Source organism: Microcaecilia unicolor, chromosome 9, assembly GCF_901765095.1.
Source record: "Microcaecilia unicolor chromosome 9, aMicUni1.1, whole genome shotgun sequence".
Taxonomy (NCBI): domain Eukaryota; kingdom Metazoa; phylum Chordata; class Amphibia; order Gymnophiona; family Siphonopidae; genus Microcaecilia; species Microcaecilia unicolor.
The window spans coordinates 223,946,279-223,972,073 of NC_044039.1; the positions used below are offsets into that span (position 1 = coordinate 223,946,279).

Consider the following 25,795-nt stretch of genomic DNA (forward strand, 5'->3'; position numbering starts at 1 on the left):
AATACGGTTCGGCCCGCCCCTTCACAGACCCGTTCTCAGAGATAAAAGCCCATGGAGTTAGGCGTTTCCGTTCGATTATGCCCCTCTTAATGTGCTATGATGGTTGCCTCGTGACACTAACGCATATTCCTTTTGGAATACAATGGCTGGAATGGGTATGGACTGACCACATTAATACACAATATAAATTTTATTGTTTGATCGCTGTATGGAGATGGTAGTGTTGAATTTTGGAAATTTATTTTGAGATTTAGTAGTGATTATTTAGACTCAAAGTATATTTGATTGTTCTTCTGGTTGTTTAGCTAATTATATTTTAACTGCCAGACCCTCGACCATTCTTCTAAGGTTCGGAGACCCCTTCTCATTGTTTCTACTCCCTCCAGGGTATCCACTCTATTGGCTATTTTCGTGTCATCCACAAAAAGGCACAACTTTCCTTCCAAGCCTTCAGCAATATCTCCCACAAATATATTAAAAAGAATAGGCCCCAACACCGACCCCTGAGAAACTCCACTGCTCACCTACCTTTCCTCCGAGTGGATTCCATTTACTACCACCCTCTGCCACCTGTCGGTCAACCAGTTTCCTATCCAGTTCACCACCTTTGGTCCTAACTTCAACCCTTTCAGTTAATTCACGAGTCTTCTGTAGGGGACCGTATCAAAGGCTTTGAAGTCCAAGTAGATTACATCTAGCACACGTCCTTCATCCAATTCTTTGGTCAACCGGTCAAAGAAGTCAATAAGATTTGTTTGGCAGGATTTTCCTTTGGTAATGCCATGTTGCCTCAGGTCCTGTAACCTATTCGCTTCTAGAAAGTTAACTATCCTTTCTTTCAGCAGCGACTCCATTATTTTTTCTACCACCAATGTGAGACTTATAGGTCTGCAGTTTCTCACTTCTTCCCTGTCTCCACTTTTGTAAAGAGGAACCACATCCGCTTGTCTCCAATCTCGCAGATCCTTTCCCATCTCTAAAGATCTATTAAATAAATCTTTAAAGTAATTGGCAAATGTCTACAGTCTGTGCCCCGATTATGACTACACAGATCAGGATGGGTTGGAGTGGGCTTTGACAGCAACTTCTGTAGACCAGTCACGGGCAGACTTTTATTGTCTGTGCCTGGAAAATGGCAAGGACAGGTCAACATCAAGTATGCATATTGTGACAAGGCTGATATTCTGTATTCCCCAAAGAAGCATTTGAGTCCTGAACTACAGGTCCCAAAAGTCCTTGCAAGAGGCAGAGAAGAGGGGAATCCGGAAAAAGGGGAAGGGATCTCCCTGCCCAGCAGGGGGAGCATGGGCTCGAGGCCGGGTGAGCTAGGTACTCCTCTCCCCACTAGGGGGAGATAGAAGGATGAAGTACAGTTTCCCTGGCTTCACCATCAATATATATATATATATTTATTTATTTATTTATTACATTTGTACCCCGCATTTTCCCACTAAAAGCAGGCTCAATGCGGCTTACATAGTAATAGGTAACACAGAATTTTGTTATGTAAAGTAGGAAATGAAGTATAACATAGTAATAGGATGGATGGGTAGGTAGAGACAGGTGATAGAGAGGAAGGTAAGGTAGGAGATAGAGTCTGGGTCAATGTCGTTTTCTCTTTGGTATATGTAAGGTAGATGGGTTCATAAGATTAATCTGGGTCCTTTGGGTAGGATTGCTTGAATAAATAGGGGTTTAGTGCTTTCCTGAATGGTAGGTGGTCATGGATTGCTCGGATAGGTCTAGGGAGAGCGTTCCATAGACAGCTGCCCAGGAAGGAGAAATTGGATCCATAATAAGTTTTGTACTTGAGACCTTTACAGTTGGGGGTAGTGCAGGTTGAGGTACTTTTGTGAGACGAGGGGGGAAGACTTCCTGGAGGCTTTGGGTCATCAAAGGAAAAAGGAGATATATGAGGAGAGAGAGGTCATGGAGTATGTGGAGGACAGGAGGAGTCCAGCCCTACAGCAGCCTCAGGAAGAAGAGCCAGCTTCCATGGAGTGGGAGACCGAAAAGGTGGCCATACGCAGTCCCTGAAGGTATGGGAGAAGGCCCTAAGAAGGAGGCCTTGAGAGGTGGGGAGGAACTGACAGCCCTACTTACCCCAAGGGTTATCCAAGATGGAGGAAAGGGCAAGCAGCTGGCTATTTCTGAACAGGGGCAGAGACTATTAAGGACGATGTATTGTTTTCTGATCCAAGAAGCAGCCAGGGAGACTGGCTGGACTGTGGGATGGTGAACTGTCCTGCGGAAAGGGGATAAGTTAAAAAGCTTTATGGGGCCTGAACTCTAGGGGAGCTGCATGTTTGCTGAGGGTTTGGGCCTGGTTAACACTGAATGTTTGTGAAGACTGCATTCCAAGGACTGTGTTTTCTATCAGGAGAGGCTATATCCTGAGGATTGCTTGTCCTATTCTTTTCTTTTGTTTGTTCGTATTTTTCTGAACAGGGGGCCTTACCCTGATGGACATTATAGCATAGTTTAGGGGATTGAACTCCCCTGCTAATAAATCCTTCTTGTTCCCGAGTCCCTGTCTCAGCAGTGTTTGATCCAGCAGTCCGGGCACAGCAAGTCTGGTGGTGCCCTCACCCTAGCGGTAGAAGTGTACCCCTTTTACAATATATTACAATGCATTCTTCTACCATGTATGTATGCACTTGATTGCAAAATCATGTGCATATCTAAAGTCCGGAACTGGCAATCGCCATAACGGCAAATGTAAGCCACATTGAGCCTGCAAATGGGTGGGAAAATGTGGGATACAAATGCTACAAATAAATAAATAAATAAATAAATAAATAAATAAATAAATAAATTATATTGCATTGTATCATATGCTGAGTTTATCTGGTTGGGCAGACTGGATGAATAATGAAAGTCTTTATCTGTCATCAACTATGATACTATGTAATTGTTGGAAGTGCCAAGGGTAGTACTGTGCCTGAAAAACTTATTGGCTGCTACTTCCAGAGGAAGCATGGTTAGGTGGTCAAGTTGACACCTCGTGCAGAGTGGAACAGTGGCCTTTCACCTGGATTACCATATCTTTGAAGCAGAAATTCCACTCCTCCGACCTCTGAAGCATTGGCATCAAATGTGCTTGGTGTAATCCGTTGGGTTGGATAGTGAGCCCTTGGGCCCTGGCCGAGGCCAGCAGGGCGCCGACCCAGGCCAAGGGGAGACCGACCCACCACCGCACACCCCAGCTACACAATACCCCTTAAGCTACCCCTCCCCACAGTCCCTCAGGAAGAAGGGAAATAGGCATACAGGCGGGCCTCGCGGCCGAACCGGAACCCACGCACACAGAGTCACTCGTGCGAGCCTCACGGCTGAACTGGAACCCAATCACACACAGGGAGGGGTGAAAGAACCCAGAGGGCCCCAAGATGCCAGACACGCGCTGAACACCAGCAATAGGGCAGAGGGGGAAACAAAGGACCAGAGCGGGCCAAGCCCACCCAGGGGACTAGCGCAGGACAGGGGAATTAACACAGCAACCCCCCCCCCCCCCACCAGGGTAGGAGCCCCAGGCAGAAGCCAGAGGAACCAGACACAAAAGGAAGGCAGAAAGCCTTTGCCTCAAACCCACTGTAGACAGAGGCACACAGAACACAAAGGGTTAAGCTTGTAGAGCCAGCAGAGAGTGCCATAAATCAACAAACAATCAGAGAGAATGCTTCCCCTCCCGAGAGGGAGCGGGGCCCATCCAACAAACACACTGGCAGAGGCAGGAATACAATACACACAGTACACAAAGGGTTAAACTCACTGAGCCAGCAGGCCGGGACACTGGGAAGAGAAATCCTTAAAACAAACAAACAAAGGAGAACGCTCTCACTCAGCCCAGAGCCCCGGAGGCTGAGCAATGCCCAGCCCCCACTAAACAAACGAGCAGCTGACCCTGATTACAGAGCTACGCACACACACCGCAGCAGCTAACCCAGAGGGAAGGAAAAGAATACTCTAATACAACACAGATCCCTGTCAGAACCTAGAGCACGTTCTGAGAGAAAGCTATCAGGCTTTCCTGTTACCACCAAGTAAGTAACGCAAAAGCAGAGAAACTCTTCATCTGCAGGCTAAAGTACTATCCCCTGACGCCAGCACAACCCCTGGCAGCCAATCAGAAGAGACGTCCCCCCCTCCCCCTCAGCCAACCGGCAGAATCATAACACTTGGGCATCAATGGAGAAAGATCTTACGAGAGAATCATACTGTTGGTAAAGAAAGAAATTATATTTTGTTATATGCAGCTGATGGATTGTGATCCGAGAATGGAGAATGGAACATTGGAACACATTTTCCCCCCACTGAATCTTTGCTGGGTGGGGTGTTGACATGGGATCTTGTTACCTATAACACAGCCATACTGAGTCAGATCAATGGTCCATCTAGTCCAGTATCCTGCTTCCAACAGTGGCCAATCCAGGTCACAAGTATCTGGCAAAAACCCAGTTAGTAGCAAAATTCCATGCTACCAATCCTGGGGGAAGCAGTGGCTTCCCCCATATCCATCTCAATAACAGACTATGGACTTTTCCTCTAGGAAATTGTTCAAAAGTATTTAAACCCAGATATGCTAACCGTTGTTACTACATCCTCTGGCAGCGAGTTCCAGAGCTTAACTATTCTTTAAGTGGAAAAATATTTCCTCCTATTTGTTTTAAAAGTATTTCCATGTAATTTCATCGACTGTCCCCTAGTCTTTGTACTTTTTGAAACAGTGAAAGTTCGAATCATTCCCCTCCCCTCCCTCTCCCAGCTGTCTTTTTTCCAAGCAGAAGAGCCCTAACCTGATTAGCCCTTCCTCATGTGGGAAGAGTTCCATCCCCTTACATAAGTACAAAAGTATTGCCGTACTGGGACAGACCGAACGTCTATCAAGCCCAGCATCCTGTTTCCAACAGTTGTCAATCCAGGCCACAAGTACCTGGCAAGATCACAACACAGTACAATACATTGTATGCCGCTATTCTATTTTCCTTTAAGAAGCCATCCAAACCTTTTTTAAAACCCTCTGACTGCTTTTACTACTTTCTCTGGCAATGAATTCCACAGTTTAAATTACCTGTTGAGTGAAGAAAAATTTTCTCCAATTCGTTTTAAATTTACTAGTTTGTAGCATCATTGTGTCCCCCCTAGTCCTAGTATTTTTTGAAAGAGTAAACAAGCGATTCTCGTCTACCCGTTCCACTCTACTCATTATTTTATAGACCTCTATCATATCTCACCTCAGCCGTGAGGTGGCACCATGGAGCAATACAGATGCATTATAATATTCTTGGTCTTATTTTGAATCCCTTTCCTAATAATACCCAGCATCCTGTTTGCATACTCAGCAGAAGATTTCAGAATATTGTCTACAATAACACCTAGATCTTTTTTTTGAGTGCTGACTCCTTAGGTGGACCCTAGCATCAGATAACTACGATTCGGATTATTCTTCCCAATGTTTATCACTTTCCATTTGTCCAAATTAAATTTCATCTGCCATTTGGATGCCTAGCCTTCCAGTTTCATAAGGTCTTCCTGCAATTTTTCACAGTCCGCAAATGTTTTGACAACTTTGAATAGCTTTGTGTCATCTGCAAATTTAATCACCTCACTCGTCAATCCGATTTCCAGATCATTTATAACTATATTAAATAGCACTGGTTCCAGTACAGATACCTATGGTACTCCACCATTCACCCTCTTCCATTAAGAAAAATGGCCATTTAACCCTACCCTCTGTTTTCTGACCAATAATCAATTCCTAATCCAAAGAAGGAAATTGCCTCCTAACGCATGACTTTTCTCAGAGTCTCTGATGAGGAACTTTGTCAAAGGCTTTCTGAAAATCTAGATACACTACATCAACCGGCTGACCTATATCCATGTTTATTCATGCCTTCAAAGAAATGAAGCAAATTGGTGAGGCAAGACTTCTCTTGGCAGAAACCATTCTGACTCTGTCCAATTAAACCATGTTTGTCTATGTGTTCCATAATTTTATTATTTTATAATAGGTTCCATTATCTTGTCTGGCACCAATGTCAGGCATATGGGTCTGTAATTTCCCGTTTCACCCCTGGAACACTTTTTAAAAATTGGAATTACATTGGCCACCCTCCAAGTTTTAGGTACTATGGACGATTTTAGCTTGTCAATTTGGCTGTCTTCCAGGTTCACTGAGATTTCTTTCAGTTCCTCCACATCCTCACCCTTGAAAAACCATTTTTGGTACAGGTACATCTTTTACATCATCTTCCTTAAAAACCGAAGCAAAGAATTAATTCAATCTCTGCACTATGGCCTTGTCCTCCCCTGAGTGCCCCTTTTGCTCCTTCATGATCTAATGGTCTCCTGGGATTCCCTCACAGATTTTCTGCTTCTAAGGTGTTACTAGGAGTCTTTGCCTCTGCAACAAGTTTTTCTTCATATTCTCTTTTAGCCTTTTTTATCGATGCTTTGCATCTACCTTGACAGTGCTTCTGTTGATTCTTATTTTCTTCATTCGGATCCTTTTCCATTCTTTGAAGCAAGGATCTTTGTAAAATATAGGTGGAGAAAAGTGGTATTGTGTGGCAGCTTCCAAGTATAAATGTCAGCACATATGTTGAAGCAGCAATTTTGCAACATCCATGTATAGGTGCTGTCACTTTGTAGGTAGATTTTACAAAAACATATTGCAGTACCACTTCCTAGAACACTGATGTTGCTTCCAGTAACAGCTCAACTATGTAGTATCCCAGCCATTGGCTCCTTTACAGCAGTAGTACAGGATTTGGTTTGATACGTTCCAGACCATCTCTGCTAGGAAACAGTCTCTCGGTGATCCCACTGCTGAGCAACAAATATGATAGTTAAGGGTACTCCATAATAACAACTAGGAAGGAGAAAGTATTCAACCTGCTGTCCTTCCAGGCTCTTCCAACAGCCTGAAGCTTGTACAAGGTCCAAACAAAATACCAGCATTAAATTGTCCTCCTTCTCCACACTTAGGCTAGTTTTGCTTAGCCTGAGGCAGAACTCCTAATGGGTTCTAAATCCCCACTCCTTGCCTCTTCCCTTTGGTAGCCTGGGCTACCTTTTTTGTCAATAGTTGATTTTACCCACGTCTTAAACTTCTCTTGTAATCAGATAAGTGCTTTTTAATGGGTGTTTCAGCACTTTCTGAATCTTTTATTACACTGGCATGGTGGAGCGTTCCACTGAAAGAAATAGTGCAATTCAAGTTAAGCAGTCATGTTGCTGCTTGTACAACATAATACTGATGGTCTCCCATCCTCTGCAGAAAAAAAATTAGGCAGTGGCATGGCCAGACAGCCAATTTTGGGTGGGTCTGAGCCCAAAGTGGGTGGGCACATGTTCTCTCTGCCCCTCCCCTCCCTCCCCCCACACCTCCCAACTCAAAATATAAATACTTTAGCTCAAGAGGATCCCCAAGTTCTGTCAGCTGAAGACTTCCTCTGAAGACAGCCGGAACTCCCAACTCCCTTTTACCAAGCTTGGCAGGTAGCAACAGCAAATCCTCCAGCCACTGTTGCCGGCTCCCTATGTGTGCTTAGTTGTCGGTGGCTCAAGGATGCTGCCACTGTCTGCTAAGCTTAGCAGAAGGGAGTTTTGGCCTTCAGAAGGGGTCCTTAGTTGGTGGGGCTTGGGGATCCCCACCAGCTGAAGCAAGGGTCAGGGTTGATGTTAGACATGCTAGGGCCCAGTGCAAAAAAATAAAGACCCCCCCCCCCCCCCCCCCCCGCCAGCCTTCCCACCTGACATTACAATCATACCAACAGACCCTCACCAGATACATTACAAGGGAATCCAAATTAGAAATAAAAATATGTAGACAAAAATTGAACTGAGAACCTTGGCATGTACTGCAACAATGGAGAAATAAAAATTGAAATGTATTTCCTTTTCCACTGAACACAATAAAATGACATCCGCGATGAACGTTTCTCAAGCTAATATGCCTTTTCTACCTTTGTTGTCTGCACGTTTTATTTTTCCATTATGTTGGTTCCAGTTTCTCTTCCACATTCCTGTTTGTCTTCTGCTAATTCTCCTTCAAGCTGCTTCCGTTTGACTTTTCTCCTCTCTAGTTCTATTCCTTCACTACACTTGCTTCTGACGTATTGATCTTTCCATTTTTGTTCTTTCCTCTCATTTTCTTTTTTCTACCTCTGTCTGCTCAAATTTCACCTTCTTTCTAGCCTTTTTCCTTCATTTTACTTTTCAGATACCTATCAATTTCTCATTGCTCTCTTTCAACTACAAGCTCTCCCATTCCCCATCTCACTCCTTCCCCAGCCATCTACCTTCAATCTACTCCCCATTACCATACCTCTATACCCTGTAATTACTATCCTCCTCTCATAAGTACATAAGTAATGCCACACTGGGAAAAGACCAAGGGTCTATCGAGCCCAGCATCCTGTCCACGACAGCGGCCAATCCAGGCCAAGGGCACCTGGCAAGCTTCCCAAATGTACAAACATTCTATACATGTTATTCCTGGAATTGTGGATTTTTCCCAAGTCCATTTAGCAGCGGTTTATGGACTTGTCCTTTAGGAAACCGTCTAACCCCTTTTTAAACTCTGCAAAGCTAACCGCCTTCACCACGTTCTCCGGCAACGAATTCCAGAGTTTAATTACACGTTGAGTGAAGAAAACTTTTCTCCGATTTGTTTTAAATTTACTACACTGTAGTTTCATTGCATGCCCCCTAGTCCTAGTATTTTTGGAAAGCGTGAACAGACGCTTCACATCCACCGGTTCCACTCCACTCATTATTTTATATACCTCTATCATGTCTCCCCTCAGCCGTCTCTTCTCCAAGCTGAAAAGCCCTAGCCTCCTTAGTCTTTCTTCATAGGGAAGTCGTCCCATTCCCGCTATCATTTTTGTCACCCTTCGCCGCACCTTTTCCAATTCCACTATATCTTTCTTGAGATGCAGCGACCAGAATTGAACACAATACTAAAGGTGCGGTCGCACCATGGAGCGATATAATGGCATTATAACATCCTCACACCCTGTTTTCCATAGCTTTCCTAATACCCAACATTCTATTCGCTTTCCTAGCTGCAGCAGCACACTGAGCAGAAGGTTTCAGTGTATTATCAACGACGACACCCAGATCCCTTTCTTGGTCCATAACTCCTAACGTGGAACCTTGCATGATGTAGCTATAATTCGAGTTCTTTTTTCCCACATGCATCACCTTGCACTTGCTCACATTAAACGTCATCTGCCATTTAGCTGACCAGTCTCCCAGTCTCGTAAGGTCCTTCTGTAATTTTTCACAATCCTGTCACGAGTTAACGACTTTGAATAACTTTGTGTCATCAGCAAATTTATTTATTTGTTGCATTTGTATCCCACAATTTCCTACCTTTTTGCAGGCTCAATGTGGCTGACAATACATCATGAATAGTGGAAATGAGAATAAACAATTGGTATTACAGAAGGATTTTGGGTTACATGATAATGATAACGCATAGTAGTGAAATAGCAAGAAAGCATTATAAGACAGTTCTGGATACATGTGGGGTTTCACATGTTTTGATCTTTGTGATATGTCTTGTCGAAAAGATAGGTCTTCAATAGTTTGCAGAAGCTGGCTAGTTCAGTGATCGTTTTTAGGTTGTGCGGTATCGCGTTCCAGAATATTGTGCTCATATAGGAAAAGGTTGATGCGTGCATTAGTTTATATTTTAGACCTTTGCAGTTAGGGAAGTGAAGATTGAGGAGTGTGCGGGATGATTTTTTGGCGTTCCTGGGTGGTAGGTCTATCAGGTCTGACATGTAGGCTAGGGCATCACCATTTAATTACCTCGCTAGTTACTCCCATCTCTAAATCATTTATAAATATATTAAAAAGCAGCGGTCCTAGCACAGACCCCTGAGGAACCCCACTAACTACCCTTCTCCATTGTGAATACTGCCCATTTAACCCCACTCTCTTTCCTATCCTTCAACCAGTTTTTAATCCACAATAGGAATTTTCCTCCTATCCCATGACCCTCCAATTTCCTCTGTAGCCTTTCATGAGGTACCTTGTCAAACGCCTTTTGAAAATCCAGCTACACAATATCAACCGGCTCCCCTTTGTCCACGTGTTTGTTTACTCCTTCAAAGAATTGAAGTAAATTGGTCAGGCAAGATTTCCCCACACAAAAGCCATGCTGACTTGGTCTCAGTAATCCATGTCCTTGGATGTGCTCTGTAATTTTGTTTTTGATAATAGCCTGTACCATTTTCCCCGGCACCGACGTCAGACTCACCGATCTATAATTTCCCGGATCTCCCCTGGAACCTTTTTTAAAAATGGGCGTTACATTGGCCACCCTCCAATCTTCCGGTACCACGCTCGATTTTAAGGATAAATTGCATATCACTAGCAGTAGCTCCACAAGCTCATTTTTCAGTTCTATCAGTACTCTAGGATGGATACCATCCGGTCCAAGAGATTTGCTACTCTTCAGTTTGCTGAACTGCCCCATTACGTCCTCCAGGTTTACCGTGAAGTCAGTAAGTTTCTCCGACTCGTCCGCTTGAAATATCATTTCCGACACCGGTATCCCACCCAAATCTTCCTCGGTGAAGACCGAAGCAAAGAATTCATTTAATCTCTCTGCTACATCTTTGTCTTCCTTGATCGCCCCTTTTACCCCTCGGTCATCCAGCGGCCCAACCGATTCTTTTGCCGGCTTCCTGCTTTTAATATACCAGAAAAAAAAATTTACTATGTTTTTTTGCCTCTAATGCTATCTTTTTTTCGTAATCCCTCTTGGCCTCTTTATCTGCACCTTGCATTTGCTTTGACACTCCTTATGCTGCTTCTTGTTATTTTCAGACGGTTCCTTCTTCCATTTTCTGAAGGCATTTCTTTTAGCCCTAATAGCTTCCTTCACCTCACTTTTCAAACAGGCCGGCTGTCTTTTGGAGTTCCGTCTTTCTTTTCTAAGTAGTGGAATATGTTTGGCTTGGGCCTCCAGGATGGTATTTTTGAACAGCGTCCATGCCTATTGTACAGTTTTTACCCTCTCAATTGTCACCCTAAGTTTTTTTTCCACTGTTCTTCTCATTTTATCATAGTCTCCTTTTTTAAAATTAAACGCTAACGTATTTGACTTCCTGTGTATAGTTACTTCAAGGTTGATATTAAAACTGATCATATTATGATCACTGTTATCAAGTGGCCCTCCTTGCCCCCCACCATGGCCTCTCCACGTTTCCACCATTCCCAACATTTTCCTTCCTTCACCCTTCTAGCCCAGCATCTGCTCCCTCTTTCTCCCCTCCCCACTCTTGTAGCCTGACATCTCCTTCTCCCTTCCACTCCCCCCAACATTTTCCTGTCCCTTCTTTCTTCCCTCCTCCCCCTACTCCCTGGTCCAGCATTTCTCCCTCTCTCTTCCCTCCCACCCACAGTCCAGCATCTCTCCCTCATTCCCTTCTGCTCCTGGATCCAACATCTCCCTCTTTTTCACCCCTCCTGTGCAGTCTCTCTCCTTTCCTCTGCTTCACCCTGTCCAACATTCCTCCTCTCTTTTTCCTCTTTCCTTTCTTCATTGTCTACCATCTCTCTCACTCCCTTGTATCCCAGGTCTAACATCCCCCTCCCCCCACAGCATCTCTCCATCTTCCCCTCCCCCACCATGTTTAACATTTCTCCCTCCCCTCCCTTCTATGTACATTTCTTCCTCTCTTGTCCTTCACCCCTCCTGTGCTGCATCTCTCTCTCCCTTTCCCCACCCTACATCCAACAATTCTCCCTCTCCCTCACCGTGCGACATCTCTCCTTCCATCCTCATATCCAATAATTATCCTTCCACCTCCATGTCCAACAATTATCCATCCCCCCATGAAGGATCTTTTAAGGGTTGCTGGCAGAATGTGCAAATCTCTTCCACTGCCATGTTCCTGACAGGCTGTACACAAGAAGTTGCTTCAGAGTTTGGGGGGGGGGAGGCAGTAGAGGGAAGGAATCTAGTTTAGCCGCCAGCAGCAATTCTTACATGCGCAATTCTTACATGCTGCCAGCAACCCTTTGAAGAGATGCAAGATAGTGGCGGAAGCCTAGCTTGCTCCCTGACACAAGCATTGTCAAGGGGGCACCACTACTGGGTGGGTCAGAGCCCAAAGTGGGTGGGCTCAGTCTTACCCGTGGCTACGCCCCTGAAATTATGTACAATATATATTCTAGTGTCATATATTTGTTCAGTGTTCTAGCCTTGCAGAGCATAATTTTAACTTTCTCTACAGCATTTTCTTTACTGGAATGCCCAGTCACCAACCTCCCTCTGGCAGGGTCCTACCTGGACTGCTTCTCCCTTCAAGGCTTTTTGGGCTGGCTATCAGAAAGCTCACCTCCTTGTTTTCCTTCCATTTCCCCTTCTAGAATCACAAGCCTATCTTTATGTTCATGCAAGCAGAGGTTGGGGACTTCTCCTTTTCTACTCTCAGGGATCCCCTTCCCCAGACCCTCTTTGCCTCTTGGGATTTGTAGTCTTCTTTCTCAGCTCTTTCAGCAAATATGATCATTTCACCTGCTCTGGGTGATTGCTCTCTGCTTTCCTCTAAGGCAGAATGTAAATTCAATTCCCACTGCAGCTCCTTGACTCTGGGAAAGTCACTTAACCCTCCATTGCCCCTGGAACAAAATAAGTGCTTGTATATAGTATGTAAACCGCTTTGATTGTAACCACAGAAAGGCAGTATATCAAATCTCATCCCTTAAATTCCTTCATAATATCTATAAATGAAGCAATTACAAGGAAAGTCAAAGGATTTTTTTTTCACATTTAAAGGTACAAATAATATCCAGGGAAATAAGGTCATTAACCCCCTTAATCCCTTGTGTCAAGCCCTGGCCAAAACGAGCACTTTAAAAAGCTACACTCACTTAAGGGCAGATGTGAAGCCTGACAAGGAAATACAGTAAACTATTCATGCATTCCCATTGTAAAATGAAAATATAGGTATAAATCTTAGGCCCACCCAAATCACACCCCCTTGAAAACTCTGCATGCATCCTGGGAACTTGAACATGTAAATAGAGGTTCTCATTTTTTTAAATGTATTTATCATTTTCAAAATTTTACAATTAAGCAAATCACTTGAAAGGAAATACAGAAATTAAATAAAAAGGAAAAACATAGGAAACAACACCGAGTCCTACTCTGATTAACAAAGAAAATTATATTCTGAGGGTCAAATTTTATATGTAATCCCCCCTCTATAATGGGTATTACTAAGAGTCAGACTATAGAAACTCTCCAGAATTCGAGGGAAGGGTTCTGAGTTGTGGGTGGTAAAGGGGTGGGATCCGGGTAAGTTCCAGATGGAAATGTTTCTGGTTGATGAGTGACAGTGTGGGAGAAGTTAGGAGTTAATAAATATTATGGAAGGGGACTGCACAAGGTCTTTGGCTGCCTGTACCTCCGCTGGGACTCAGAGGACAGAAGGAGTGCCGGACAGGTTCAAGAAACTAAGGCTGACCAAGAGGTGGTTATTGCTAATTCCAGCATTAAAAGCAGAGAAGGAGGAGTGCTCCAGTTGGGAAAAAGGGGACTCCCGGCCTGGGAGCAGAAACAGTGAAGAGCTATTCAGAGCCAAAGGTGGTAGCCCAGTGAGGTACTCCTTTGGAGGAGAGTGTGGACAGACAGGGAGGTCTGATCCAAAGAAAGATCTGCTTGTTGCATAAGTGCTGCAGGCACAGCCTTAGATTGTTTCACGCAGAAGGGATGGGTATGGACAGAAGGAGCTGTAAACTGTAGGATTATAAAATACATTTGAAGAAGATACACCATATCCCTAAGTTTGCTCTGGATTTACAGTCTGCATTGATATTAAGATGGATTACAAATTTGAGTGTTTGCGATAGGACTTAAACTACCTGTTGCAGAATTTAGTAATGTTGGAATTGGCATAAGATAACATCCTTGGTGTGGAGAGTATTTCTTGGAAGTGACAGTGAAATCCTTGCTCCTGGACTGATCAAGAGTATTCAAGCAAGCCCAGCTTAACATCCTACGGCCTACCGGAGTAAGACTAGCCCTAGCCTGTACCCAATGTTGTGTAATTGAGACCAGATGCTGAGTGAGAGAGTGTTGGTGGATCTAAGGTTTGTTTGTGGCCTGGGTAGTGCAGAGTGAGCTGGCTGGTGAGACCGCTATGAGTTCTATGCGTTTAAATTGGGTTTGTGTCCAACTTGAGTAATAAGCCAATTAGTGCTGATAACTGGGTGATAAACAACAATTATCAACACTAGTTGGCAATAATTAGGATCTACACGCATATCGTATTCTACAATGATGTGCGTGTAAATCTTAACGTGCGTCCATATTTGGGGGTATAGATAGGGGCATTCCCAAAAGTTACGCATTATGATATAGAATATGGCCAAACTACACCTAACTGTAGGCACCTACAGTCAGGCGCAATTATGCCTAAGTGTGATTCTATAATAGACGCATACTTTTTATAGAATCGTGCTAAGCACGTTAAATTTTCAGCGCTGATTATTAGGCAATACTTATAGAATATACCCCTGAGCCCACAATAAAGGAGAGATCAATAAAGAAATCCCTGGGAGTTGGCAAAAACTAGAAAAAGGAATTGTGGTATATGCACATATATAGATATGTACATCATGTTTAGGTGTTCCAAGGAAGAGCAGGAGCGAAGTTGCAAGGTACATATGTATTTTCTAAAATACATGACTACATGTGTAGAGTACATACATACATTTACGTATACCTCAGAGCATTAACATTTGCACACTACCGGGGCTAAATCTGGAAGCCTATTTCCTTAAAGCACACAAGCATCTATGTTGCCTTTATTAAAACAAACAAAAATAAAGGGCTTAAAATATGCAACCTGTTACAAAGTTTGGATCTGCATGTCCCATGTTTCTAGGAAGCTCTGAAATGTTCTTTGGAATTATCATGAGAAGGAATTCACATGAACCATCTGCTTGGCTACAATACTGCTGCATGCCATTAAGGAACACAGGAAAATAGTTCACTTTAAGTTAGAAACACACTCAATCTGGAACTCATGGCTAGAGGTCTTTCAAGGTGTAAGAAAGTAGAAGCAGGACATACCCTCCCTGAGACATCAAAGAGAACCAACAGAGGAGCAGAGGGCAATAAACTGACTTCCAGCCTGGGAGGAGATATTCAGAAGTTCTTTAATTGAAAAGCACCAGTAGAATGACCTAACACGGGTCCGTGTTTCAGCAGACGCAGCCACCTGCCTCAAGGATTACAAGAAACATTATGTTCATGTGGTGATGTTTGTACCTGGTGCATTGGATGAACCAACACTTCAAAATTACAGACTGCACACAGGATGTAAATGTAGTCTCTCTTAACGCACAGCCACAATGAAGGTGCGTTAAGAGCTGTTTCATGAGAGGACACTACATCATACATCCAGTTACAGTCTGTTACCTTGAAGTGTTTATTCATCTGATGCACCACATTCAAATATCACCATATGAACATATAGTGTTTCTTGTAATCTTTGAGGCAGGCAGCTGCGTCCGCTGAAACACGGACCTGTGTCAGGTCATTCTACTGGTGCTTTTCAAATAAAGAACTTCCGAATATCTCTTCCCAGACTGGAAGTCAGTTTGTCGCCCTCTGCTCCTGTGTTGGTTCTCTTAGAGGTCTTTCAACACAGGTTGCTGTTGTTCGTGGTTCCTGCAAAATGGTGGCCAAAATGAGGTGCCCTGGTTTTCCCTTCCACGGAACTGTACCAGTGGTATAAGCAGGCAGTGCAAAATGAGATACTTCTTTTGAAGTTGAACTTTAATGAGCTCTAGCAACACCTACTGCCAGAGCTGCACAGTCTTAGGTACTTCCCCGTACAAGACCAGCAGAAGACTAGGGAAAGGACTTCAGGCAGCAGCAAGAGGAGAACTGAAAAAACAGAAGTGAAATCATCACAGTTCTAGTTGGCTTCTCCCCACATTAATAGTACCTACTGGTCCTAAGTCTTAAGGACTGCAATATTGGTCATAAACATGGTTCTCCTCATTGGTTTCTGTATTTGACCAGGTGACATTCAGTGAGGATAATGAGAACTTGCCACAAATCTGTTCAAGAACATGTTCACTCACCGGCTTAGCTGAAGAAGGACGTGACAGTTTCTGGCTGTAGATCTGAGTGGCACTTTGGAAAGAGGAACAAGGACTATTCATTTGACTAGTAGTTCGAGAGCATGGCAGCCCCTCAGGGTTACGTATCATTGTGGGGTATGCCCAACTGCCACTAGGAGCACATGTCTGGGAAGGGGATGATGACACAGTGGAGGTTGAAACCTGAGTCAATGTGTTAGGGTTGGACAAAGTAGTACATAACTGTGGGGAGTGTTGGCCAGCGACCTGTGGAGCATCAGGGAATGATGGCTGAGAGAAACAAGGCTTGGGCATCACAGCAGTAGAAACAGAAGTGCCAAGGAAACAATGCTGGGTAATCCGCTCTTCCTCAAATGCAGCCAAAGGTTCTGTCAAGAAGAGAAATTCAGGGAAACAACTTGTTAAAGACATGGAGTCAATGTTAAAAGCATGCGCACCACTTAAGGGGATTTTCAGTCAAATTTAGCAACTTAGCTTTTCAGTTAAAACGTTTTCTACTACTACTACTACTACTATTTAGCATTTCTATAGCGCTACAAAGCATACGCAGCGCTGCACAAACATAACGTTTTCTAAATGTAAGCCCCCTAGTCCATTGTCCAAGATTTAGGAGTCTAGTGCTGAAAATCAGGGCTAGATGCTTAACGTTTTTATACCACCCCAAATATGCCCCCCCATAGCAGCCTGCTTTCTGGAATTCTAAATTTAGGGGATCAAGCCAAATTCAGATTTCGGTACCTCATGCCTTACTTAGGTGCCTAAAACCTTTGAAACCTGAGCCCATAAATGTCAAAGAGATTTCAGGGCTCTGAGAATCAGGGGCAGAGAATTTGTAACTAACACAACAGGAGTCAGGAAGTGCAAATTTATTTATTTCAATTTACTGATCTCCTTATTGATCTTATTAGAACACCCAAAACAGTACACACCTCCAGAATTTGTTACTAACAGTAGCTCAGAAGGAGAGAACATTTTGCAAAGCAGGAATTTCTTCTTGCAATAAATACTGCAATTTTTGGTTGACATTTTTATTTTGAACAGGTAGTACAATTTAAGAAACAGAGTCCTGTGAAGAAGATGGGAAAAGTGTACCCCAAGGAGAACAGAAGGAGCCCTTTTACTAAAGTGCAGTCAATCTTGCAACTTAGTAGCCTAATGGTTAGTGCAGGGGGCTGAGAACCACAGGAACTGAGTCCAATTCCCACTGCAGCTCCTTGTGACCTTGGGGCAAGTCACTTAAACCTTCCATTGCCCCAGATACAAAAACTTAGATTGTGAACCCACTAGAGCACAGAAAATACCTGAATATAATATGTAAACTGCATTGGTTGTACCACAGAAATGCGGTATATTAATTCTCCTGCTGATGTTCCAGTTGGCAGGAGGTGGTGCACTGGGCTGCTCTTCCTCCTCTGAAGTTCTAGCCTGCTCTGTGTTTTGAAGTATATGTGCATGTGCTCCAACTGCTGTTAGGGTATAATGTGTGTTCCAGAGAATGTGCAAGCAATGTGTGTGTGTATATCTATGTGCTCACAGTCCAGCTGCCGGGGGAATATGTGTTCTGGTTATTACTGATGAGGGGGAGGGCTGGTGTATGCATGCCTGCTCCTAGCTTCTCTTTGTGCTCTTTTTCATGAGTGGAAGAGCACCTTAACGGTTAGGGAAGTGGCCTGAGAACTTGGGAAGTCAGGGCTCAAATCCCACCAACACCAAGTTACTTAAGCTTCTGTTGTCTCAGGTACAGATTTATGCCCTCCAAGGACTGGAAAATAGTTGGTGTACCTATAAGTTACTTGCCTTGAGATACTACTAAAAAAGGCATCAGCAAAATTCAATTCTCCTTCTTGTCTACATGACTAGACAATTTACATACATAGAACTCCAGGACACAGAAAATCATACACATAAAAAATCCTATCCATGGAGTTTTCTATTTGTATTTTATTGGTTATAACCAGTTGATATTGTGTATCTGGATTTTCAGAAGATGTTTGACAAAGTACCTCATGAAAGACTCTGGAGGATATTGGAGAGTCATGGGATAGGAGGTACTATTCTATTGTGGATTAAAAACTGGTTAAAAGATAGAAAACAGTAGGGTTAAATGGTCAGTATTCTCAATGGGTAGTTAGTGGGGATCCCCAGGGGTCTGTGCTGGGACCGCTGCTTTTTAACATATTTATAAATGACCTAGAGATGGGAGTAACTAGTGAGGTAATTAAATATGCTGATGATACAAAGTTATTCAAAGTCGTTAAATCGCGGGAGGATTGTGAAAAATTACAAGAGGACCTTACGAGACTGGGCGTCTAAATGGCAGAAGACGTTTAATGTGAGCAAGTGCAAAGTGATGTATGTGGGAAAGAGGAACCCGAATTATAGCTACGTCATTCAAGGCTCCACGTAAGGAGTCAAGGACCAAGAAAGGGATCTAGGTGTCGTCATTGATGATACGTTGAAACCTTCTGCTCAGTGTGATGCTGTGGCTAAGAAAGCAAATAGAATGTTAGGTATTATTAGGAAAGGAATGGAAAACAAAAATTTGTATTGCTCCATGGTGTGACCGCACTTCGAATATTGTGTTAAATTCTGGTCGCCGCATCTCAAAAAAGATATAGTGGAATTAGAAAAGGTACAGAGAAGGGCGACGAAAATGATAAAGGGGATTGGACGACTTCCCTATGAGGAAAGGCTAAAGCGGCTACGGCTCTTCAGCTTGGAGAAAAGGCGGCTGAGGGGAGATATGATAGAGGTCTATAAAATAATGAGTGGAGTTGAACGGGTAAATGTGAAGCATCTGTTTACACTTTCCAAAAATACCAGAACTAGGGGGCACACGATGAAGCTACAATGTAGTAAATTTAAAACGAATCGGAGAAAATCTTTCTTCACTCAACATGTAATTAAACTCTGGAATTCGTTGCCAGAGAATGTGGTAAAGGTGGTTAGCTTAGCGGAGTTTAAAAAAGGTTTGGATGGCTTCCTAAAGGAAAAGTCCATAGACCATTATTAAATGGACTTGGGGAAAATCCACTATTTCTGGGATAAGCAGTATAGAATGTTTTGTACTTTTTTGGGATCTTGCCAGGTATTTGGGGACCTGGATTGGCCACTGTTGGAAACAGGATGCTGGGCTTAATGGACCTTTGTTCTTTCCCAGTATGGCAATACTTATGTGCTTAAGTAACAGCTAGATGTAAATCATTTGTTTACTTTCTCCAACAATACTAGGACTAGGGGGAATGCGATGAAGCTACAAAGCAGTAAATTTAATAGGAATTGGAGAAAATTTTTCATCACTCAACATGTAATTAGACTCTGGAATTTGTTGCCAGAGAATGTGGTAAAGGCGGTTAGCTTAGCAGAGTTTTAAAAGGTTTGGACGGCTTCCTAAAGGAAAAGTCCATAGACCGTTATTAAATGGACTGGGGAAAATCCACTATTTCTGTGATAAGCAGTATAAAATGTTTTGTACATTTTTGGGATCTGGATTGGCCACTGTTGGAAACAGGATGCTGGGCTTGATGGACCTTTGGTCTTTCCCAGTATGGCAATACTTATGTAATTATGTAAGAATTTAATGTGCATAGGGTGTTAGTGCACACCCGAATGCAACAAGTCACAGACATTATCATCATGTTCAAAAGGTATTCCTAAAGTACAAACTTACTGTGCTGTGGTGTGGAGGAAGACCTACTTCCCTTCTTCTCTGACACTGGGTTTTCTGCTGCCAGGGAGTCTTTCTCTTTCTTTCCTAAGGCTGTAGTCGTTTTATCTAGATAAAATTAAAGAACATAAGATGTATCATACTGGGTCAGATCGAGGTTCATCGAGCCTAGAACCCAGTCTCCAACACTGACTAATTCAGATCACAAGTACTCAGCAGGATATGAAAGAGTAAATAAATCAATTTTTTCTGGTTCATTCATATGGATAAGTGGTGGCTTTCTCAAGTTTACATGGAATGTGAATAAACCATTTTTAAACCCAGCTATGCTAACTGCTTTGGCAACAAATTCCACAGCTTAATTCTTTTTCAGTGAAAGAAAATACTTTCACCAATAGTTTTCACTGTACAACTTGTTAAGTTTCATGGAATAAACCACTGCTCCTTATTTATGTGCTCTACCCTACTCATGACTTTATAAATAAGGAACAGTTGTTTACCTCAAGCTGCAGAATTAAACAATATCCTTCCTATTAATGCTCGCATAACATTCAAAATATGCACAACAGTCTACAGAATCATCTACGGACTCGCACAAGATTACATAACGGAACATATCGATCTACCATTAAGAAACGTGACGAGAACAGCAAGAATCTACCTAACCCTTCACTATCCTAATTGCAAAGGTATAAAATACAAATCTTCACATGCCACCAGCCTCTCCTATATATCCTCCACCCCTTCCCGTGCACTCTGTTCCCTGGATAAATCCTTCTTATCTGTTCCCTTCTCCGCTACTGCCAACTCTAGACCGCTCCTTCTGTCTTGCTGCGCCCTATGCCTGGAATAGACTTCCTGAGCCCCTACGTCTTGCCCCATCCTTGACCATCTTTAAATCTAGATTGAAAGCCCACCTCTTTAACATTGCTTTTGACTCATAACCCCTTGTATCCACTTGCCTCCACTTACCATCCTCTCCTCTTTCCTCTACACATTAATTGATTTGTTTGCTTTATTTTTTGTCTACTAGATTGTAGGCTCTTTGAGCAGGGACTGTATTTCTTCTATGTTTGTGCAGTGCTGCGTACGCTTTGTAGTGCTATAGAAATGCTAAATAGTAGTAGTAGTAGTAGTAGGCACACAACTTTGAAACTCACTACCCAAAGACCAGAAACTCACAGAAAACTACCTACAATTCAGAAAAAACCTGAACACACATCTTTTCAAGAAGTCTTTCCCCTCTTGATCTGCCTAATCCCACACCACCATACATCACGAAAAGTTCAGAAATGGAAAACAATAATATTAACCTCTCTCACAATATGCTAATATATCAACCTAAGTGTTTATTGTACTTCTGTATTATGTACTAGACTTCTACAAATCTAAATTTTGTAACCGCCTTTTTAGCAATATGTAAGTCACATTGAACCTGCCATAGGGTGGGAAAATGTGGGATACAAATGCAATAAATAAAATAAATAAATCTTTTCTCAGCTGTCTCTTCTCAAAGCTGTACAGCTCTAACTGTTTTAGCAATTCTTCATAGGGGAGTCATTCCATCCCCTTTATCAGTTACATATTTTTAAGACAACACAAAATAATAAAGGTGTGGTCATAGGAGCCAGCTCTGTGGGTGCTGTGTCTAGGGAGAGGTAACTTCCATTGGGTTTAGCACCCCAAATCATTTTGAAAAGTTGCCTCCTATAAGTGCGGTTGCATCTTGAATCAATACAGAGGCATTATGATATTCTCTGTTTTATCCTCCATTCCTTTCCAAATAATTCCCCACATTCTATTTGCTCTTTTGATCACTGAAGCACACAGAGATGAGGATTTCAATGTACAGTCCACAGTGACTCCAAGATCATTTTCCTGGGTGGTGATTCCTTAAATAGAACCTATAGTTAGGATTCTTTTTCCCTATGAACTTGGTCACATTACATTTCATCTGTCATTTAGATGTCCAGTTCTGAAGTCTCACAAGGTTCTCCTGCAACTCCTCACAAATTGATCATCTCACTTGTTAATCTCTCTCCAGGTCATTTAGAAATATGTTAAAATGAACTGGTCCCAATACAGATTCCTAGGGCACTCCACTATCATTCACTATTAGAAAAATTGACTACTTTCTCTTTTCTATCTTTTAGCTTGTTTCCAACTATAAATTGATGAGGAGTCTCTCATAAGGAACTTTGTCAAACGCCTTCTGAAAATTATCCTCATATTTATTAACATCTCTGACACTGGTATGGCAAGACTTCCTTTTGCTAAATGCATGTTGGCTCTGCCCCATTAATCCATGTTTATTCAAATGGCCAGACATTTTGTCTTTTAGAATAGCTTCTACCATTTTGCCTAGCACCGACATCAGGCTTAGCAGTCTGTAGTTTCCCAGACTGTAAAGTCATATGTAAGATTTTATAACACTTAAACCCATATAAAGCTTTTATGACTAATTTCCCCCCAGCCCTCCCTTCTCCCTACCCCTCTCCTCCAGTGTCTGGCAGGAAATAGTACTAAAATCTCAAAATAAAGTAAAACAAAACAAATAGCAAATAGACAGGAATTAAAACTAAACAGATAGTGAGAAATATAATAAGAAAACAAAGTATAAAGAAAATCCAAGATTCATCTATTCAATAATAAACTACGATGCTTGTTTATGTTTATTAAAAACTTAATAAACCGGTTTACCAAACATGGGACAAGGTGGTTTACAAATAAAACCAATAACAAAATCATAAAATATAGAAAACTCCAATTCTAACAGAAAAGCAATCAGTCACCAAAGACAATCAAACCATAACACCACTATACAACAAATACACACACACACACACACACACACACACACACACAAAGTATGTCTACCCAAATCATTAATGTCAGCAGCTATAGTCTAAAGCAAAGTTGAAAAAGTAAGAATTCAATAAGGATTTGGAGCATGGGAAAGAAAGCTCTGATCGCAAAGAAGGAGGGAGGTCATTCCATAGCTCAGGGGCAAGAAAGAAAAAAAACCTGCATGCTTGGTATGTGCAAGGGTCACCCAATAAGGTTCTCATATACAGTGCACTCCATTTAAGTGCACGTCGGATAAGCGCATGCTCTGTTTAACTGAATGCCGTACTTCGGTCCTGTTTTTGGCACCATCAATTTCTATGGAGACAAACTTCGGGTTAGCACACCACTGATATGCTTATATGCATGGCTCAAGACAGCTCCTCTGCAGCAAAGACTCCGCATAAGCGCACGCATGGAATATGGAAACCGACTGGCACGTGACAACCAACTAGATTTCAAATTTACTGTTTCTTTAACTGCCACAGGCAGAATAAGCGAAAGAATGTTTTTAGAGCATACACCGGGTCATCGTCGCGGAGGAACTGTAAGACACTAACACTGGCTGAACGAATAGAAGTTCTTAAAAATTAGAAAACAAAGTCAAGCATTTATTGCTAAATGTCAATACCAGTTAAATTTCATGTGTCTTCAAGCAGAAAGACCAGCTTCTGGAAGACTGGCAAAACAATACAAATCCACAACGGAAACGAAAACGGGCGGAAAAAGCTGAGGAGGTAGAAGATGCTCTTCTTCGGTGGTTTTCTCGAGTCAGGAGCACACAGTTTCCTGTTAGTGGTCCACTGCTTATGGAGAGAGCTAATCAGCTAGCTTAAAGTATTGGACTAACTGAATTCAAAGCCACTGTTGGATGGTTGGAAAGATGGAAGGAGATGAACAGCATAAAATTCAAGAAACAGCATGGTGAGAAACAAGACGCTGATGACTTTGGTGCTGAAAATTGGGTAGTTCCAGTTCTTCCTACCATCTTGAACGAGTTTGCACCTCATGACATTTTCAATGCTGACGAAAATGGTCTCTACTGGCGAGCGATTCCTGATGGAACATTCAAACATGCCGAAACTACTGGAGGTAAAACATCGAAGGACCGACTGACAATCCTCCTTTGCTGCAATATGGATGGGAGTGAGAAGTTGGAATCCCTCGTCATTGGAAAGAGCAAACAGTCCCGTTGCTTCAAGAAAGTTAAGTAACTTCCTGTGTCATACGAGGCTAACGCAAATTCATGGATGACTGGGGAAATTTGGAAGCAGTGGCTAAAGAAGTTAGACACCAGAATGCGGGCTCAAAAGCATCAGATTTTGCTGCTTTGTGATAATTGTGCTGCACACAGGGATGATGTCAGGCTGTCTAACGTCAAGGCGGTCTTCCTGCCACCAAACACTACCTCTCTGATCCAACCTTTTGGATCAGGGCATAATAGCCAATCTCAAACAACATTATTGGGCTCTTGTGCTATGTCGCCTGATGACCGTTATGGATGACCAGACTGGCAAGGATAAGCGTGCTGTTGAACTGGCTCGTAATCTATCACTGTTGGATTCCCTACATATGCAGAAAGAAGCCTGGAATCATGTTACACAGGCAACCATTGTGAACTGCTACAAGCGGGCAAGCTTTGTTAGGGATGTGGAGAGGGACGAAACAGATGCAACTGTTGCAAACTTGTCAGATGAAGAGGTTATTGACATCCCAGCCGGTGAAACTGAAGAGGAGTTCCATCTCTACGTAGCTGTTGATTACGATCTACAAACAGCTGACGACAGCACTGATGTCCAGATATGCGCCTACACACAGGCAGCAACGGCTGATGATGGAACAGATGAAGAAATGAGCAGCGAGGCATATGCTGATGAAATTCAACAACCTCTCCTGTCACTTTTGCAAGAGCGCTGGAGAGTCTCAACACCAGGCGGGCCTATCTGGAGGCCACTGGAAGTCAGTGCTATGACAGTTTTTACCATCTGGCAGACGTAGTCTATGGAACTCACAGACCCAAGAGTGTACAGAGGACTATAACTGATTACTTCAAGTAAGCCTAATGTCAGGTAACTGAGACTGTATACTGTACATATAATAATAAACAGTACTGTACATATACAGTGGTGGAAATAAGTATTTGATCCCTTGCTGATTTTGTAAGTTTGCCCACTGACAAAGACATGAGCAGCCCATAATTGAAGGGTAGGTTATTGGTAACAGTGAGAGATAGCACATCACAAATTAAATCCGGAAAATCACATTGTGGAAAGTATATGAATTTATTTGCATTCTGCAGAGGGAAATAAGTATTTGATCCCCCACCAACCAGTAAGAGATCTGGCCCCTACAGACCAGGTAGATGCTCCAAATCAACTCGTTACCTGCATGACAGACAGCTGTCGGCAATGGTCACCTGTATGAAAGACACCTGTCCACAGACTCAGTGAATCAGTCAGACTCTAACCTCTACAAAATGGCCAAGAGCAAGGAGCTGTCTAAGGATGTCAGGGACAAGATCATACACCTGCACAAGGCTGGAATGGGCTACAAAACCATCAGTAAGACGCTGGGCGAGAAGGAGACAACTGTTGGTGCCATAGTAAGAAAATGGAAGAAGTACAAAATGACTGTCAATCGACAAAGATCTGGGGCTCCACGCAAAATCTCACCTCGTGGGGTATCCTTGATCATGAGGAAGGTTAGAAATCAGCCTACAACTACAAGGGGGGAACTTGTCAATGATCTCAAGGCAGCTGGGACCACTGTCACCACGAAAACCATTGGTAACACATTACGACATAACGGATTGCAATCCTGCAGTGCCCGCAAGGTCCCCCTGCTCCGGAAGGCACATGTGACGGCCCGTCTGAAGTTTGCCAGTGAACACCTGGATGATGCCGAGAGTGATTGGGAGAAGGTGCTGTGGTCAGATGAGACAAAAATTGAGCTCTTTGGCATGAACTCAACTCGCCGTGTTTGGAGGAAGAGAAATGCTGCCTATGACCCAAAGAACACCGTCCCCACTGTCAAGCATGGAGGTGGAAATGTTATGTTTTGGGGGTGTTTCTCTGCTAAGGGCACAGGACTACTTCACCGCATCAATGGGAGAATGGATGGGGCCATGTACCGTACAATTCTGAG

At 42.9% G+C, this 25,795-nt stretch overlaps 1 protein-coding gene across 1 annotated transcript in view; it reads right to left on the minus strand.

The window, feature by feature from the left end:
• The window catches only part of TTLL5 (tubulin tyrosine ligase like 5), a 482,374-nt gene that overhangs the window by 99,790 nt on the left and 356,789 nt on the right, over positions 1-25,795 (minus strand). The window contains exons 27-30 of the mRNA XM_030213729.1: positions 19,811-19,915; positions 16,123-16,508; positions 12,026-12,040; positions 2,104-2,167 (exon numbers count right to left, since the gene is read on the minus strand). Coding sequence (XP_030069589.1) covers positions 2,104-2,167; positions 12,026-12,040; positions 16,123-16,508; positions 19,811-19,915 — 570 coding nt within the window. The remainder of the gene's footprint in view (positions 1-2,103; positions 2,168-12,025; positions 12,041-16,122; positions 16,509-19,810; positions 19,916-25,795) is intronic.